Source organism: Melanostigma gelatinosum (assembly GCF_949748355.1).
Source record: "Melanostigma gelatinosum genome assembly, chromosome: 16".
Lineage (NCBI taxonomy): Eukaryota > Metazoa > Chordata > Actinopteri > Perciformes > Zoarcidae > Melanostigma > Melanostigma gelatinosum.
In genome coordinates, this window is record NC_136649.1 from 19,596,085 (window position 1) to 19,610,647 (window position 14,563).

The following is a 14,563-nucleotide window of genomic DNA, read 5'->3' on the forward strand; positions in this document are numbered from 1 at the left end:
AGCGGTGGCCTGTCAGCTGGGTGTGTTCTTTAGCTTGGCGTGTTTGACCCACTGTATCAAATGTGAAGCACTAGCAGCAGAGGGGATTGTCAGTTTCACTTGAGCATTGACCTATTTTCTTCTGTGTTTCCCAACATTCATGCTGTCAGGACGAAAGCTCTGCTGCATTCTCTCTCAGTCCACCATTGAAACAAGGAAAGGGGAGCACACTGAAATTTGTTGCTACAGATAGGAAGTACTTTCTCCTGACGCAGGAATGAAGAGAGCTGCGTTGTTTCTGATCGCTGTCTACGCATCAGCGCCTGTCATCCTCTACCTGTTCCCCTGGATCCTGGGCCACATCATCTTCTCTCACCTGTGTAAGTAATGCGTGTTTCCAGTCACCACATGATCAATAGAAAAAAAAGCTCGAGCAACATAATGCTAATAAGGTAACCAAAGGGGTCATGCGCGGTGTTGCAGTTACATTGTTCAAGATAATGAATGTATGATGTTCCGATTCTAATGTCTGTGCAGAAACACGCAGGGTGTTCATCTGGAATAGCTTAAAGTTATGTGCTTTGGTTGCAGTGAAAATGACGTCAGTCTATCTATGTTATCACACTATTGCACACTGTACAGCAGGCGTGTGTGTGTGTGTGTGTGTGTGTGTGAAAGCGTGCATGATGACATGTAGTGTGAAGCGCTTTGAGTGGTTGGACTACAAAGGCACAACACGAAGTCCATTTAGCGTTTACTATTGTCATTGTGAAAATTGTACTATTTCATATGTGTAAAGGTTCAATAAATAGACAAGACCCATAAACCTACAAATATTCACAGTTTGATTTGATATGAAGTCACAAATATATTAATATTTTAAATATAGCTGAACAAGTGGTGGCCAGAGATTGGTCCTTACTTTTCCAAAATATTAAATTTCTGAAAATATTTATTTACGATAGTTAACACGATACAGTATAAATACAATGCAAAACGATATGATTCTTTGCGAAACTGTCTGATTATAAATATATTATGATACAGTGCAATAATATATGATTCAATACGATTACATTTGATAGACAGCAAGATGAGATGATGCAATCTGATACAATACAATGTGATACAATGAAACATGAAATGATTGGATACAACACAATACATTATTCTTTACGATACAATGCCAGACCATATGATGCAATATGATGCAATGTGATACGATTTAATGTGATACAATGCAATACAATATAACATGGATCATTAAATGACAATACAATGAAATATTATGTGATACACTTTGATAAAATACTCCCTGAATACCAAAAATCCTACTGACCTTGTGTGCTCTTGCCTGCTGCAGTGAGGTTTCCATTGTTTGTGGACCTTAGCAGACCTGAAGCCGTGCTGAACCACACATGCAACTTCTACCTGGACACAGAGGAGGGCGTCTCAGTGGGTGTCTGGTAGGTCATTTGCGGATTTCTGTTTCGTCCTTTGAATTGCATCAGTGCTTGAAAATACCACGAGCGAGTGCATATTCGGTACAAGTGGCTCCTGAGTGAATAGAACCGCAATCTGCTCATTAATCTGCACGAGATCGCAAAACGACTGTATGCTTGGAAACGCAAGCCTTTATTGTTTTTACTTTCTCCTCCCTCGCTCTCTGTCTTTGTTGTCTCATAGGCATACACTCCCTGCCAGCCAATGGGACGAGGCCATGGGGAGAAGCCCTGAGTGGTACCGGGAAACTCTGGGAGACGGCCGCCCTGTTATTATCTATCTCCATGGCAACTTAGGGACCAGGTGGGATGAGAGCGGCAGGATAGGGACTCTTGAATTGATCCTAATGGGTTTAGTGGGTGACACGTGACTGCTCAGGCCCCTGGGTTTATCCACCGGCACAATGCACACAATGCAGAGTGGGTCAAAGTAAATGAGTCTGAAAGCCACTTGTTTGTTTGTATTCATTGCTCTCATGTCATTTGTGCAGGGCCATACATCACAGAGTGGAACTGGTGAAGGTACCGTTTCTCTTTCAAAGCTTTTTTTCAGTTTTGATCAGTTTTGACTTTCAGCTTTGGATCAAATTCAGTGTTTTTGTGTGTTGCAGATTTTAAGTGCTGCAGGGTATCATGTCTTATCTTTAGACTACCGAGGTAAGACGCTGATGCTTCATGTGATCGTATTTCTGCTAAATAAAATGTGTTCACATGTGGATTTGTCCTAGTTTTATGAGGATTACTCGAAAACATTATTGACACATTACTTTTGCCATAAGAAGAGAAGAGAAAAATGCAATCTTTACTGTTATTATTACACACACTGGTAGTAGATTGTTTATTTAGGTCTAAAATAGAGTACATATGTTATTGGTGTCAGTTCATATATAGTATATCATTTTAAGGTTTGTATGTCTCCTAATAAAGGTTTTGGAGACTCCACCGGGGAGCCAAGTGAAGCTGGATTGACCAGTGACGCCCTCTTCCTGTTCCACTGGGTAAAGAAACACAGCAGAGGAGGCCCCGTCTGTCTGTGGGGACACTCACTCGGCACTGGGTCAGTAGCCCTTGAGCAACGTCCACTGTCCATGACGCCAACAGAGACATCTGGAAAGATGTGAAATGTGAAAGACATACTCCTTTTTTTTTTCTTGTAGGGTGGCAACCAATACTGCAGTGAAAGTCCAAGAACAAGGTGGGCTGAAGACTTTAACGGTCACAGTGATTTGAATCATTTAACACCTTATCCATCCATATTTTTGGTTTATTCGGTTTCTAATCATTTGTTACACTTTCTTAAACACATCAGGGTCTGTTGTTGATGCTTTAATCCTTCAAGCTCCGTTCACAACTATGGGAGAAGTTGTCGTCAACTATCCGCTCACTAAGGTGAGTTGTTACATTTGTGGCTGTCTGCAGCCGCTCCGGACGTTTACCACTCCATGAAAACACACTTTCTCTAGTTTCAGAAGAATGAGGACATTTGTAATTAGACAGTTGAGATTGTCCAGAGGCTGAGTGATAAGGAACACTGGGGATAGAGAAGCGGGATGACGTGCAATAAAAGTCAGAGGGCTTCATCTATTTAATCGATAAGTAAAGTAATAAGGCCTCAAATAAAAAATCTATTTAGATACCAATATATAAACATGTTTACCATGTTAAAATCACTTGACGCAGCTCGTTTAACACTTCTCATCACTGATTTGCAATTAAAGGTTTTCCGCTTATCTACATCCATACGGAGATACAGCCACAGAGTTGACGGATGTTAAACCACACAACTATTTCTGTTATGAAAGTATTTGTACGTTATTACAGTACACAGGAAATTGCTAAATATTTCAACACACTTTGTACCCCGTGTTCCTCCAGGTATACATGTTCCTTCCAGGATTTGAGAGCTTGCTTAGGAACATTGTGGCAATGAACAACATTGTGTTTGCTAGCGATAAAAAGTAAGTACACTTAAATAAAAGCCTAAACTTGTTGTATTCCTTTTGTAGGGTTTCCAACCTTCAAATAAATACAGATACCTGCAACAGAACATGATAAAATGGTGCTTAATATATATTTGACCCCAACATCTCCAGTGTAAAGACCCTGACCAGCCCTCTACTTATCCTGCATTCAGAGGATGATGATATTGTACCTCATCACATGGGCCTGAAGGTAAAGTCATTATGAACGCTTCCTTTGACCGTTTACTTCATTTCCTAGTGGGTGTTGCTGCTTCCTTGTTGAATTACTTTTTTGTCCCCAGCTGTACGAGATATCCCTCCAGGCTCAGAAAGAATACAACACAGCTGTTCAGGTTGAAATGATTTCCTACGGTGAAAATCTTGGATTCTCCCACAATAAGATCTACTTGGATCCCAATCTGGCAAATGTTGTCAGGTAGGTTGTTGTTTACTGTGTTTGTTTTTCCCTTCACCAAAATTCCTTTAGGCATCAACAGGAAATAAATGTAATATTCTGTTGCGGTTGCAGGAAATTTCTACAAAACCTGAGTCAATAGATCGTCTCTTCCTCCTCCAGAGAAGTAAATAATAGATTCCAACTTTATTTTTGTCACAAAATGCATGCATCTGCTCTAAAACAATGGCACTGTTTTACATTACGCTTTAATGAAAACACTGGAACAAAAATACTGCAGATCACAAATTAAGTAGGTTTGTATCTTTTATTAGCCAAGTTGTACTGATATGGACTCATATTTGTGTGTCAATCTGCCTGCTTTGTCTCGCAGAACTTGCAGCATGAAGTGGCAGGAATGTAATAAAGAAAATCTGTTTAGTCAGCTGCTCTGTTACAGACGTCCTACTGGATTCCTGAGATGTCAAATATGAAGGAATGATTTGACCTCGCACTCCACACTGACTCTGGATTTTCTGTATGTGTTGGTGCTGAAGGACTGTAACAGACATTTTGTGCAAGTACTTTCACAATAAAAAAAAAAAAGTGATCAGAAAATTTAAACTGGTGCAGATGTGATTTCTGAAACACCCACATTTCTTGAAAAACTAAATAATAATTCAGTGACTTGTAGGAAAAAAAGCCAGAAGGGGAAAGGAACAGGAAATGATTTGTAAACTTGAAGGCAGCTCGTGGTTGTGAGACAGCCTCATCTTTTCTTCAGAGCTCTGGCCGTTTCGTCGATGGCCTCTCTCGGCTCATTCGGCGGTGGGATCTTCAGGTCGGTCGGCTCGACGCCCCACACCTCGGTGGCGTACTCTGTGATGGTTCTGTCGCTGGAGAACTTCCCTGTGGCAGCGATGTTCCTGATCACCATCTTCGTCCACTCCGTTGGATTCTTTTAGAGAAGAATAAAATATATATTATAGGTTTTATATCTTCTGTAGGTTTGTAGTCTTTGTGATAATTCTTCATGCAATTGTTTTTTTTTCTTTTTCTTCCTGCTTGACCATTTTGTGTTTCTAGTTCATTTTGAGAATTTTATGTTGCCTTTTACAAAGTTCTTTGTAATAACTATTTAAATGCTACCAAAAAAAAAGAAATTAAATAAAATGTAAGTAAGTAAATCAGGAAAGGAAATAAATCAACAAAGTCAAAGAAAACAAAGTCAAAAAAAAAAGAAAGAAAGCAAAATATAATAAATATTCCTCCTGACAAGTTCGATTTAGTCCGTCTCTGGTCGGACTTGTTACCTGATAGAGCTGGCTGACTTTCTCCTGGCATGTAATGTAGTCCTCAAAGTCTGCAAACACTTTGAAACTGCGGCGAGAGACAAGGGAGAATAAATACGTCAAGTCTACAAGTCTACAAGGGTTTGACATCAATCATTAGAAGAAGAAAAAACAATCAGCAGTACTGTGACCTTTGTTTCTCATATAAAATGTTTAAAAAAAAAGTTGAATTAATTAACTTAAAGTGACTGGAACTGGAGTGGAAAGTGAAGAATATATATCAGCGTGTTGCTCACCGGTCAAATTTGAAGAGCATGTCAGTGAGGTCTTTGAAAAGATCTGGATTTTTGGGGCTGAAATATCCACTCGTGATCTGATCCATCACATGTTTCAGCTCTGGGATCCTATTGTAGTACAACATGGCATCATATCTAAAAAAAAAAAAGACCCAAGTTAATATTGTTTTGACAACATAAAAAGAGCCACAAAATGTAAAAAACTGACTCAGTTACCCCCTTTTGTCCATTTCAGCCACGTCCTCCACCCTCATGCCGAAGATGAACACGTTCTCCTCTCCGGCCTCCTCGGCCATCTCCACGTTGGCTCCGTCCATGGTGCCGATGGTCAGAGCTCCGTTCAGCATGAACTTCATGTTTCCTGTTCCTGAAGCTTCAGTGCCGGCAGTGGAGATCTGCTCCGACAGATCTGTGGCAGGTATCACTGAGGGAGAGCAGATCGGTCACGTTATTTGGTGAACTGTCCTTCTCTTTTAGGATTTATGAAATTTATCCCTTCAAATTGTGCGCTTGTTGCAGGTGTAAATGAAAGGCGACAGTACCTTTCTCTGCGAGAGAGACCCTGTAGTTCTCCAGGAAGATGACCTTCAGCTTGTTTCCCACCACAGGGTCATTATTCACCACATCACCCACTGAGGTGATGAGCCTGATGATCTTCTTCGCCATGTGATACCCAGGAGCAGCCTGCAGAGGGCGACAGGAGACAGACTTGCTGTAAAACATCACACCACTCTTGGCCTGGTTACTGGACTTCATCTGTGCTGCGACTGAGCGGGTACCTTTCCCCCGATGATCACCGTTCGTGGGACAAAGGGTGCAGTGGGGTTCATTCTGATGCCTTTGGAAACAAAGAAATGACACTTATTAAAAGTGACAAATCCACACATTACAGCACCATTTCTCACGTCTCTGCATCGACTACAAATAAGTCAGGGGATTGATTTTAACATACTATTACTTCTCAAATCACTACGTGGGTTACACAACACCAGGAAGTGGTATTTTGTACAGGCGTTCATGGTCTACAGAGGATGAATCCTACAGACTTTGGGGGGGGGGGAGAGATCTGCTGACTTTTCAATTATCACCACCAGCAGTTTGACATTTGTGTTTTTTTGGTCCTCCACGTCAAGGCATGTCAGATTGTGTCATGTAATTTAGCGCTCACAGCTGTTGCTGGTGAAACTGGTATACTGCTTCTGGCACTTAGTAATGAGTCGGTCACATACGGTTGTACATGGTGATGATGTGCAGGCAGTTGAGGACCTGCCGCTTGTACTCGTGGATTCTCTTCACGTGGACGTCGAACATGGACGACGGGTTTATCTTCACCCTGTACTCTTTCTCCAGGTACTGGGCGAATTTCACCTTGTTGTCCTGTGAGAAAAATCAGAACGACGTGACTTGACAAACAAAAAAAAAAAGGGGGGGGGGGTGTTTATTCATCGAGGCGGAGCTGCTGAATCACAGGTCTGGCCTGTACCGACACGTACTGACTCTAAAGCTGCGAAACACGACGCTGCTCTGAAAAAATACATCAGATCGTAGTCACTTTGCATGTAATGACTTGCAGGAATGATAAACAACGATACCCATGGTTTGTGCCACACACGGAAATGGCCCCTTGTTATTCATGTTCAATTGTTTAGATTCACGGTGTGACAGGACATTTAGGACAAAGCCTCCACTATGCATGTATGGCAACCTCATGCAATCATCAGTTACATAAAAACAGGAACCCCTATGCTAGGAGAGACTTATCAATACAGATGAACTACTTTCATACCAGACAAAGCTTCTAAATATATTGACACAGTGGAATAGAGGTATGCAACAACTGAAAATGGAAATAAGTAAAGTACTTAAAGATTGTACTTCGTTACCTGTTTCACTCTAGAGACATCTCGGATGAGGGCAACATCGTCAACAAAGTCATTCAGCTTCCGTAGCTGGCTGAGGTCCTTCACATAATCCTCCCCAATGACCTGAGAGAGACATTAAACCGTCACGATAATATGTGGGCAAAACAAACGGACAGCGTTTACTCCACTGCACCGCATATATACATCTGGACATTTGACTGTAAAAGCTAAGCAAAGATTCGATCACACGACAGCTGGAGAGTATATTATTGAGGATTCGCTACAGCGTCTCCTGGCACTAGATCATTTATTTACTGCTGAGGCAGCGCAAAGAGACCTCGGCTATGAGCTCAGCCAGTCCGGGGTTGCAGAGCAGCAGCCAGCGTCTGGGAGTGATGCCGTTGGTCTTGTTCTGAAACTTCTCCGGTTCGAGTTCACTGAAATGACGAAATCTGGAGAAGAAGAAAGTGAAATGTTCTTCAGGAAGAACCTAAAAGGAGACATGTTCTGCTAATTTCCAGGTTCATACAGTTTCACTGCCTGTCTGGACCTGAAGTCACCCTCAGTCTGAACCGCTGTGACATCACAACCGTACAGAAAGCCTGAGGACTCGTTTGAAAGACAGTTTCTGAGACAGTTTCTGAATAAGAGTGTATTTCTCCATGGATTGAGCATTTTGATACTTTTATAGTATTTATATAGCACATAGACCTGCTTTATAATTTTAAAAAAAATACACTATAATCTGGTCCATCATGGACAAAATAATGGAATGATCTAAATAGTGGATATATGAGTTTCAGGTAGTTAAAGAGGCATACCACCATGTTGGTTTTACCTCCTTATCCATAACATTTGCTGACCTTTGTAACTCACAATGGATTTAAAAAAATTAATAAAGACAACTGTGATGTAAATGTGATTTGCAGTAAATACACTAAAACATGCAAAAACACTGGTGGGGCTTTACCATAATAACAAAGATGGCCGACTCATCAGGTAATATGCATTTCTCACAGCTCTGGGAGGTTTTCAGCGGTTTGTTTGTTGTTGTTCCGTGTCTTTGCATCTTGGTTTCCTAACAGCAGTCCTGCCTTTCAAGCTCCCATCACACAGTTATTGTTCAGAGTGTGTAACGGAGGAGATGGCTCAATCCTGTGGTTATCTATGAGGTCGCACTCATGTGGTGTTCAGCAATTGTTTTAGCAGTCTGCTTCCTTAAGTCAGTACAGTCCATTATTTTGTACACAGATTTATGTTTTGAAGCGGTGTGTGTGTGTGTGTGTGTGTGTGTGTGTGAGAAAAGAGGCTTACACGTCAGTCTTGATGATGTTGGAGTGTATCTGGGCGACTCCGTTGACAGCGTGAGATCCCACGATGCACAGGTGCGCCATGTTCACCCTCTTGCATCCATCTTCTTCAATCAGAGACATTTTCCTCAGCTTCTCCATGTCGTCTGGATAGAGAGCCGCAATCCTCTGCAGAGAGAGATCAGAGTCACATGATGCGTCACAGGCCAGTTCAGTGAATAAAACGCAGCCTTTGTCTTTCTGCCGTGTCCGAGCCGCTGCACGTACATCGAGGTGGACCTGGTTGATGCGGTAGATGATCTGCAGGTGTCTGGGCAGCAGGTTCTCCAGCAGCTCCACAGGCCAGCGCTCCAGAGCCTCGGGGAGGACTGTGTGGTTGGTGTAGGCGAAGGTGCGTACAGTAAGGTCCCAGGCCTGCAGAGGAGGAGTTTATTTTCTCTGATTATACATCACACTTGAGCTTTGGAACGACTCGCAACCTAATCTAAGTCTACCGGTTTCCTGATATCGTCCCTTCCCGCCATGTCTGAGCTACTTTACAGAACAAATGTTGCATTAACAAACTACCTGGGTTTTTATGTCTTAACCTACCTGACTTTCTCCATTGTGCATGATCATTACGCAACACAGGAATATCCGTTTCACTTGTCATGCTGAGTTCTTTAACTTCCTCTGTATTACTTGCTAGGACTTCCTTATTTATTCCCGCGCTTGACCGACTCAGTGAGCAAACCAGTTGACTTCAAATCGACCAAATCGAACTGTCACCCACCGTGTCCCAGTCGAGTTTCTCAATGTCAATAAAGATCCTCATCAGCTCGGGGATGGCCATGGCAGGATGAGTGTCATTCAACTGGATGGCGACCTGGAAAACACGACATTCTGTACCGTCAGCTTATATCGTATTAATAACTTAAAACATTGAAAGGAAAAGCAGGCGTTTAATATCTCAAATACCTTTGAATTGAAGACACAAAATTATATCTACAGGGTTTCTCACGTGGCGCTACAAAACATCATGTCTGCCGTTATTGTAACGCATTCTGTTTTCAGTTGACAAAGCTGTGCAAATGACATGCTACTTTTCAGGGTAATGAATTATCTTTTTGTTTCTTTTGAGTGCATTTTACTCTTTTATTTTGAAAATGCAATTTCCTTGTTTGTGTAAGTTACAGGCCTTAAATCAGGAAGATGAGCTTGCGCCACAAATTTGTACAAGACAAAAAGATGTCAAGATCTTGCCGCAATTGCCACCAGTTTGCCTCTGGCCAATAGAGAAGAAGTTACGTAACCCATTTCCAAATACTTGACCCTCTCCACTCTTTTGTCTTTTGAAGCTTACTTTTTCCGGGAAGCTCTCGAAGGAGGTTCGGCCAGGACCGCCCTTCTTGGTGGTTTTGAAGCGGCGGATGATGTCTTGGAGTGTGGCCGCCACAACAAAGTACTCCTGCTTCAGACGAAGTTCTTTTCCTTCAAAGAACTACAACACGTAAAGACCACAGAGAGACCACGCCTTTAGCACAGCAGACATTTTTTGGACCGATTTTCAGTGTCAAACACTGGAGAAGATGATCTTGTGATGCAAAAATATTCAGGCAATCAATCAGTATCAACCTAAAATGTGTTTTGCATATATACACACGTCAATATATGTGCTTCATGGAAAAACAGTCAACTTACATTGTCATTGGGATAAAGAACACGGGAGATGTTCTCCGCCAGATTTCTGTCCAGAACAGCCTGGATGTAATCTCCAACATTGACTACAGACAGATGAAGTGCATTTTAGTTACACTGACGCTATAATATTTATATAAATAAGATGATATAAAGTCAAATTTAAACACCAGAAGCAAAGAAACCACAACATTTGAGCCATTTGGCAACACAGACATCTTCATGCAAGGCGCCAGTGTTGCAGCAGTTTCCTTCTTCCTTGTAAAGTGTGTGTTGAAAACTAAAAGGAAACACAAACCGTTTTGCAAAAGTGGGGTTTACATCAGAACTCACAGTCTCTCAAGTTGAAATCGTTGGGGGCACGGGCGGACCACAGCCTCATGGTGTTTACAGTGTTGTTCATGTAGCCGGGGATGGGCGTGTCGTAGGGCATCGCCAAAACTACCTGCATGAATGAAAAGGGAAAACAGTGAGTCAGCAGAATAAAAGCCTGTTATCTCACCCAGAGGCAGCTTTAGAGGCTTTTGAACGGAATAAAAGAAATGACAGTCAATGTGTGATAACATCAATGAATAGCTGCCATTTGTAACTCAAAATAGCATAAAGCCTCTTTGTAGATGCTTTGCACCTCTGCGTAGATATTTGTGTCTATTTTTGGTCATTTTTTGGAGTCGTCTAAACTCTTCTTCAGTACCTGAGTGTCGACCCATTTGGAGCCATCTTTTGTCTCCTCTACCCGTCCATAGTAGTGAACTGGCAACATGTACTCCGGACGGGCTTTCTCCCACGGGTTTCCATGCCTCAGCCAATCATCTGCCTCCTCCACCTACAATATGTCAGATAGAGTGAAGATAAACATGCTGTATACGATATTACATGATGGAGTAGCAGGCGTCCAGATAGAAAGAAGAGGTATTGAGCAAACCAATAATGTAGTGATGTCTACCTTATCCGACCTCTGACTGCAGCAGAGGGAGGGAAGAAAAACTTCCCTTTTGTGACTTAATCAAGTTACAAAGTTACATCGAGCCCAGTCAGGATCACATTACAGTAAAAAGCACCACCTTTCAATGCAGTTACTGTCCACTAGCAGCAGGGATTAAACAGGTTCATCCACCCCAGTGTTTAAATCCAGGTCAGTGTTCAGGAGTGCATGTTTACACTGAAGGTCTTGAACAGCAAATAAACAGGAGAATTCAAAAGGGCAAAAGTCTTTAGTTTGGGGGCTCTCTTATCACATGATATGCAATATGTATTTTCATTTAAAACCAACCAGCACCAGCTCTTGCACCACTGTAGTGCATGGAAGTTCCTGTTAATGATTAGCTTCTGATGTATTCTGACCTAATTGATGTCTACTTTGGCCCCGCTCCACTCGGACCACAAACAGCATGAACATGGGTCAACAACATAATCCTGAATTTTAAAGATAAGAAAGGATCTCTGAACTAGAACTATTAGAAGACTGTATTTTGAAGGTTAAAGAGTTGATCAATGGCGTTTTGATGAACTGACATTTGTAGAAAAACACATTATTCAGCTGCAGTTACCTGACAGCCGTCTCTTATCTTCTGGTTAAAGATTCCATATTCATATCGAATGCCATAACCGTACGCTGCAAGACCCAAGGTGGCCATCGAATCCAAGAAACAAGCTGTGTGCATAAAAATAAAAAACCCCACTTCATAATTAAACATAAAATCAAAAATACCAACTCTACAGGGCTGAATTGAGACACAGAATGACAGTTTGTTTGCGTAATGCTCATTTTGTTGCAACATGTCTGTGGCTGCAATTTGCATAAAACATTCAACAGGCACACAGAGGTATTTGACGGCAAACTGCCAACATAGCCTGAAAATGATAATGGAGTATTGTTACAAGAGAGATAACCTGTTTGCCTTTTTGTATTTGTTTTTGACTCATTCACTGTCAGTTTAAAAGCTATATTAAAAAGCCTTCTTTTCCATTTCTTTCCCTCTGCACAATTGTTTTACCTGCCAGTCTGCCCAGGCCTCCGTTCCCCAGACCGGCATCCTCCTCCATCTCCTCCAGCTCCTCCATGTCCAGGCCGAGCTACAGCAGAGGGGCACACACAAGCCTACTGTTGACTTTTTTTTTTTTTTTATGCAAAAGCAAAAGGTTATCAAGACTAGCAAAGTCATTATGAGTGTTGAATATGTGCGTTTGTGGTTGCCGATGGCCTCTATTTCCTGTTAACGTGAGTCTGACCTGGTAGATGGCTTCATCGCAGGCGTTCTGCAGCCCCAGGTTGATCATGGTGTTTTGGAGCGTCCTGCCCATGTAGAACTCCAGAGACAGATAATACACCCTCTGGACATGTGGAGAGAAGAAGACAAAAAAAACACACGTTTCTCAGCACAGGCTCAATCTTGTCAGAGATTGTGCGGATCAAAAATGAAACGACAAATGAATATTTGTGATATACTTTCTTTGGTTGTGACTTGAAGGGGCAGAAAATGCAGTTGAGAGCCGAGCAGTAACTCAATTAAACTGGAACAAGCAAACATTTTCCTAGCGGTGTAAACATGATGCAATGACTTAAAAACACTGAACCTCTTGTAATTCTGGAAAGTTTTTTTAGAACAGAAAAAAAAAAAAAAAAAAAAATTGCACAAGACTACTTCCCATAAATAAACAAAATATACACTCTTAAAAATAGGCTCTTAAGAAATATTACATGGTTTTCTTCCAAGACAAAATGCAGTGCAAATGAGCAGAATAGATTATATTTGTACTTTAAGATAGAACATGTATTATAAAAAGGTAGTTCAAATGTCATCTACATGAGAAATATTTACATTTTGGGACAGTCTGAAACATATCAAAGCCTAAAATATATTTGTAGGTTTCAGGATTCCTCAAACTCTTTCAAACGTACTTTACGTTACGTACGTAGTTTCTTTCTTTTTAGATTCCTTGTCGTGTTTCGCAGTTACATATACATATACTGTAGGTTTACAGTTTGAGATGTCGTTTAGCTGCATTTGACTTTTGTTTTTTTTTTACCTTTGGGTCTGCTTCATAGTAAAACTGCTGCGTTCTGATCCATCTCCCCACCAGGTGATCTCTCACTGTGTGAGCCAGGGCAAAGTAGTAATCCCTGGGTGTTGCAATGTTTCTGTCTTTCACCAGGGTGAAGTGCAGGTGACGATTGAATCCTTTCTTCAGCTCTGCAACATTCTCCACCCCCACAATCCCCCGAATGCTGATCTGCTTGCGCTTCTCCTGGTCGGTGAGTGGTGTCGCCATGCTCGGGCCAGCGGGTCTGTCCTGTGTCTTTCTGTCAAGCTGTCCTGGCTGGGAGTGAATTTGAAAGGTAAGATGGTGGCACATTTTCATGCAGCAGTCTCCTCCTTTTGCTGCTTTTCATTGGTGAGTGCAGGGGGAGGGTGTTTCCACCGGCCGGCCCCCGCTGAGCAGGAAGAGGTGTACAAAGAGACTACAGATAGAAGGACTGACAGCTTTATGCAGGTTAAGTAAGAACAAGTCCGTACAGTCATGTTGTATTGCATATTCTTATTATTTTTTGCCCACATTTATATATATACATACATATATAGATAGATAGATAGATAGATACAAGGATATATAGACCATAATTAGATAAAATGGGGATCACCTGTGTGTAGAAGGGGTTTCAACTGAAAAAAACACAATAAATCTACTTTGATTCGCTGTTGTGAGACAGTAAAATACAGACAGACAGACAAACTAGGACCTCGTTGACACCTATTTATTGAATATTCACACACACAAAAAAACACAGAGGCTCATTTTACACTTCAGTTCATCATAATAATAGCAGTAATATGGCAATGATAGACATATAATCATAATAATCCTGCTGTGTTCAAATAAAAGTTATAACAAGGTTCATTTCATGTTCATAAAATTCTCCATAGACATATTTCAGCATCATTGTAAATAATAATAGCGAGTGATGATATTCCACCTCGGATCAAACAGGTTAAAAAGAATCACTTTGGAGTTAAAATGAGGTTATAATGTAGGTAACACACACACACACACACTCACACACACCCATTTATGTATGTACATTTGGATATATAACACCCAGTGTCGCCCAGCGACTGTGTGTAATTTATAATTTATTCATAAAAGTTTGACGAGGCTGTATGATGGACTTTAAATGATCCCCATGTCGAAGTTTAATATCTATAAAGTGGATTTGGTTGGTTTAGAAATCATAAATGTTACAATCGAACACTTTTTAAAATCATCCCCGTCATATGTCCAGTGCAGAAA

General features: G+C 41.3%; 2 protein-coding genes across 2 annotated transcripts; one reads left to right on the forward strand and one right to left on the reverse strand.

Annotated features, from left to right (window-relative positions):
- The first annotated feature begins 73 nt into the window (after window positions 1-73).
- LOC306790476 (lysophosphatidylserine lipase ABHD12-like) lies at window positions 74-4,104 on the forward strand. Its single transcript, XM_079286763.1, has 12 exons — window positions 74-359; window positions 1,343-1,445; window positions 1,666-1,785; window positions 1,973-2,003; window positions 2,093-2,138; window positions 2,409-2,538; window positions 2,639-2,676; window positions 2,791-2,870; window positions 3,357-3,439; window positions 3,575-3,653; window positions 3,745-3,878; window positions 3,972-4,104. The coding sequence occupies exons 1-12, from the start codon at window positions 257-259 to the stop codon at window positions 3,997-3,999; spliced, it is 975 nt and encodes a 324-aa protein (XP_079142889.1). The 5' UTR covers window positions 74-256; the 3' UTR covers window positions 4,000-4,104.
- Window positions 4,105-4,138: 34 nt separating this feature from the next.
- pygl (phosphorylase, glycogen, liver) lies at window positions 4,139-13,586 on the reverse strand. Its single transcript, XM_079286753.1, has 20 exons — window positions 13,304-13,586; window positions 12,506-12,607; window positions 12,271-12,349; window positions 11,824-11,927; window positions 10,968-11,099; window positions 10,607-10,718; window positions 10,277-10,359; window positions 9,939-10,076; window positions 9,369-9,461; window positions 8,864-9,010; window positions 8,601-8,764; window positions 7,624-7,738; window positions 7,308-7,409; window positions 6,654-6,801; window positions 6,204-6,262; window positions 5,967-6,108; window positions 5,641-5,848; window positions 5,425-5,559; window positions 5,150-5,216; window positions 4,139-4,794 (listed from the first exon to the last, which is right to left on the reverse strand). Exons 1-20 carry the CDS (start codon window positions 13,544-13,546, stop codon window positions 4,606-4,608), a joined length of 2,562 nt encoding a protein of 853 aa, XP_079142879.1. The 5' UTR covers window positions 13,547-13,586; the 3' UTR covers window positions 4,139-4,605.
- Window positions 13,587-14,563: the final 977 nt, after the last annotated feature.

What these genes read in the sequence shown, in the direction of transcription:
- pygl (XM_079286753.1), bottom strand. Translation starts at nt 13,546, where the DNA reads ATGGCGACACCACTCACCGACCAGGAGAAGCGCAAGCAGATCAGCATT. An exon ending in CGATTTCAACTTGAGAGACT is followed by an intron (nt 10,360 to 10,606) that starts GTGAGTTCTGAT and finishes ATCTGTCTGTAG; the next exon opens with TCAATGTTGGAGATTACATC. An exon ending in TTCTTTATCCCAATGACAAT is followed by an intron (nt 10,077 to 10,276) that starts GTAAGTTGACTG and finishes TACGTGTTGTAG; the next exon opens with TTCTTTGAAGGAAAAGAACT.
- LOC306790476 (XM_079286763.1), top strand. Translation starts at nt 257, where the DNA reads ATGAAGAGAGCTGCGTTGTTTCTGATCGCTGTCTACGCATCAGCGCCT. An exon ending in CATGGCAACTTAGGGACCAG is followed by an intron (nt 1,786 to 1,972) that starts GTGGGATGAGAG and finishes TCATTTGTGCAG; the next exon opens with GGCCATACATCACAGAGTGG. An exon ending in GGACACTCACTCGGCACTGG is followed by an intron (nt 2,539 to 2,638) that starts GTCAGTAGCCCT and finishes TTTTTCTTGTAG; the next exon opens with GGTGGCAACCAATACTGCAG.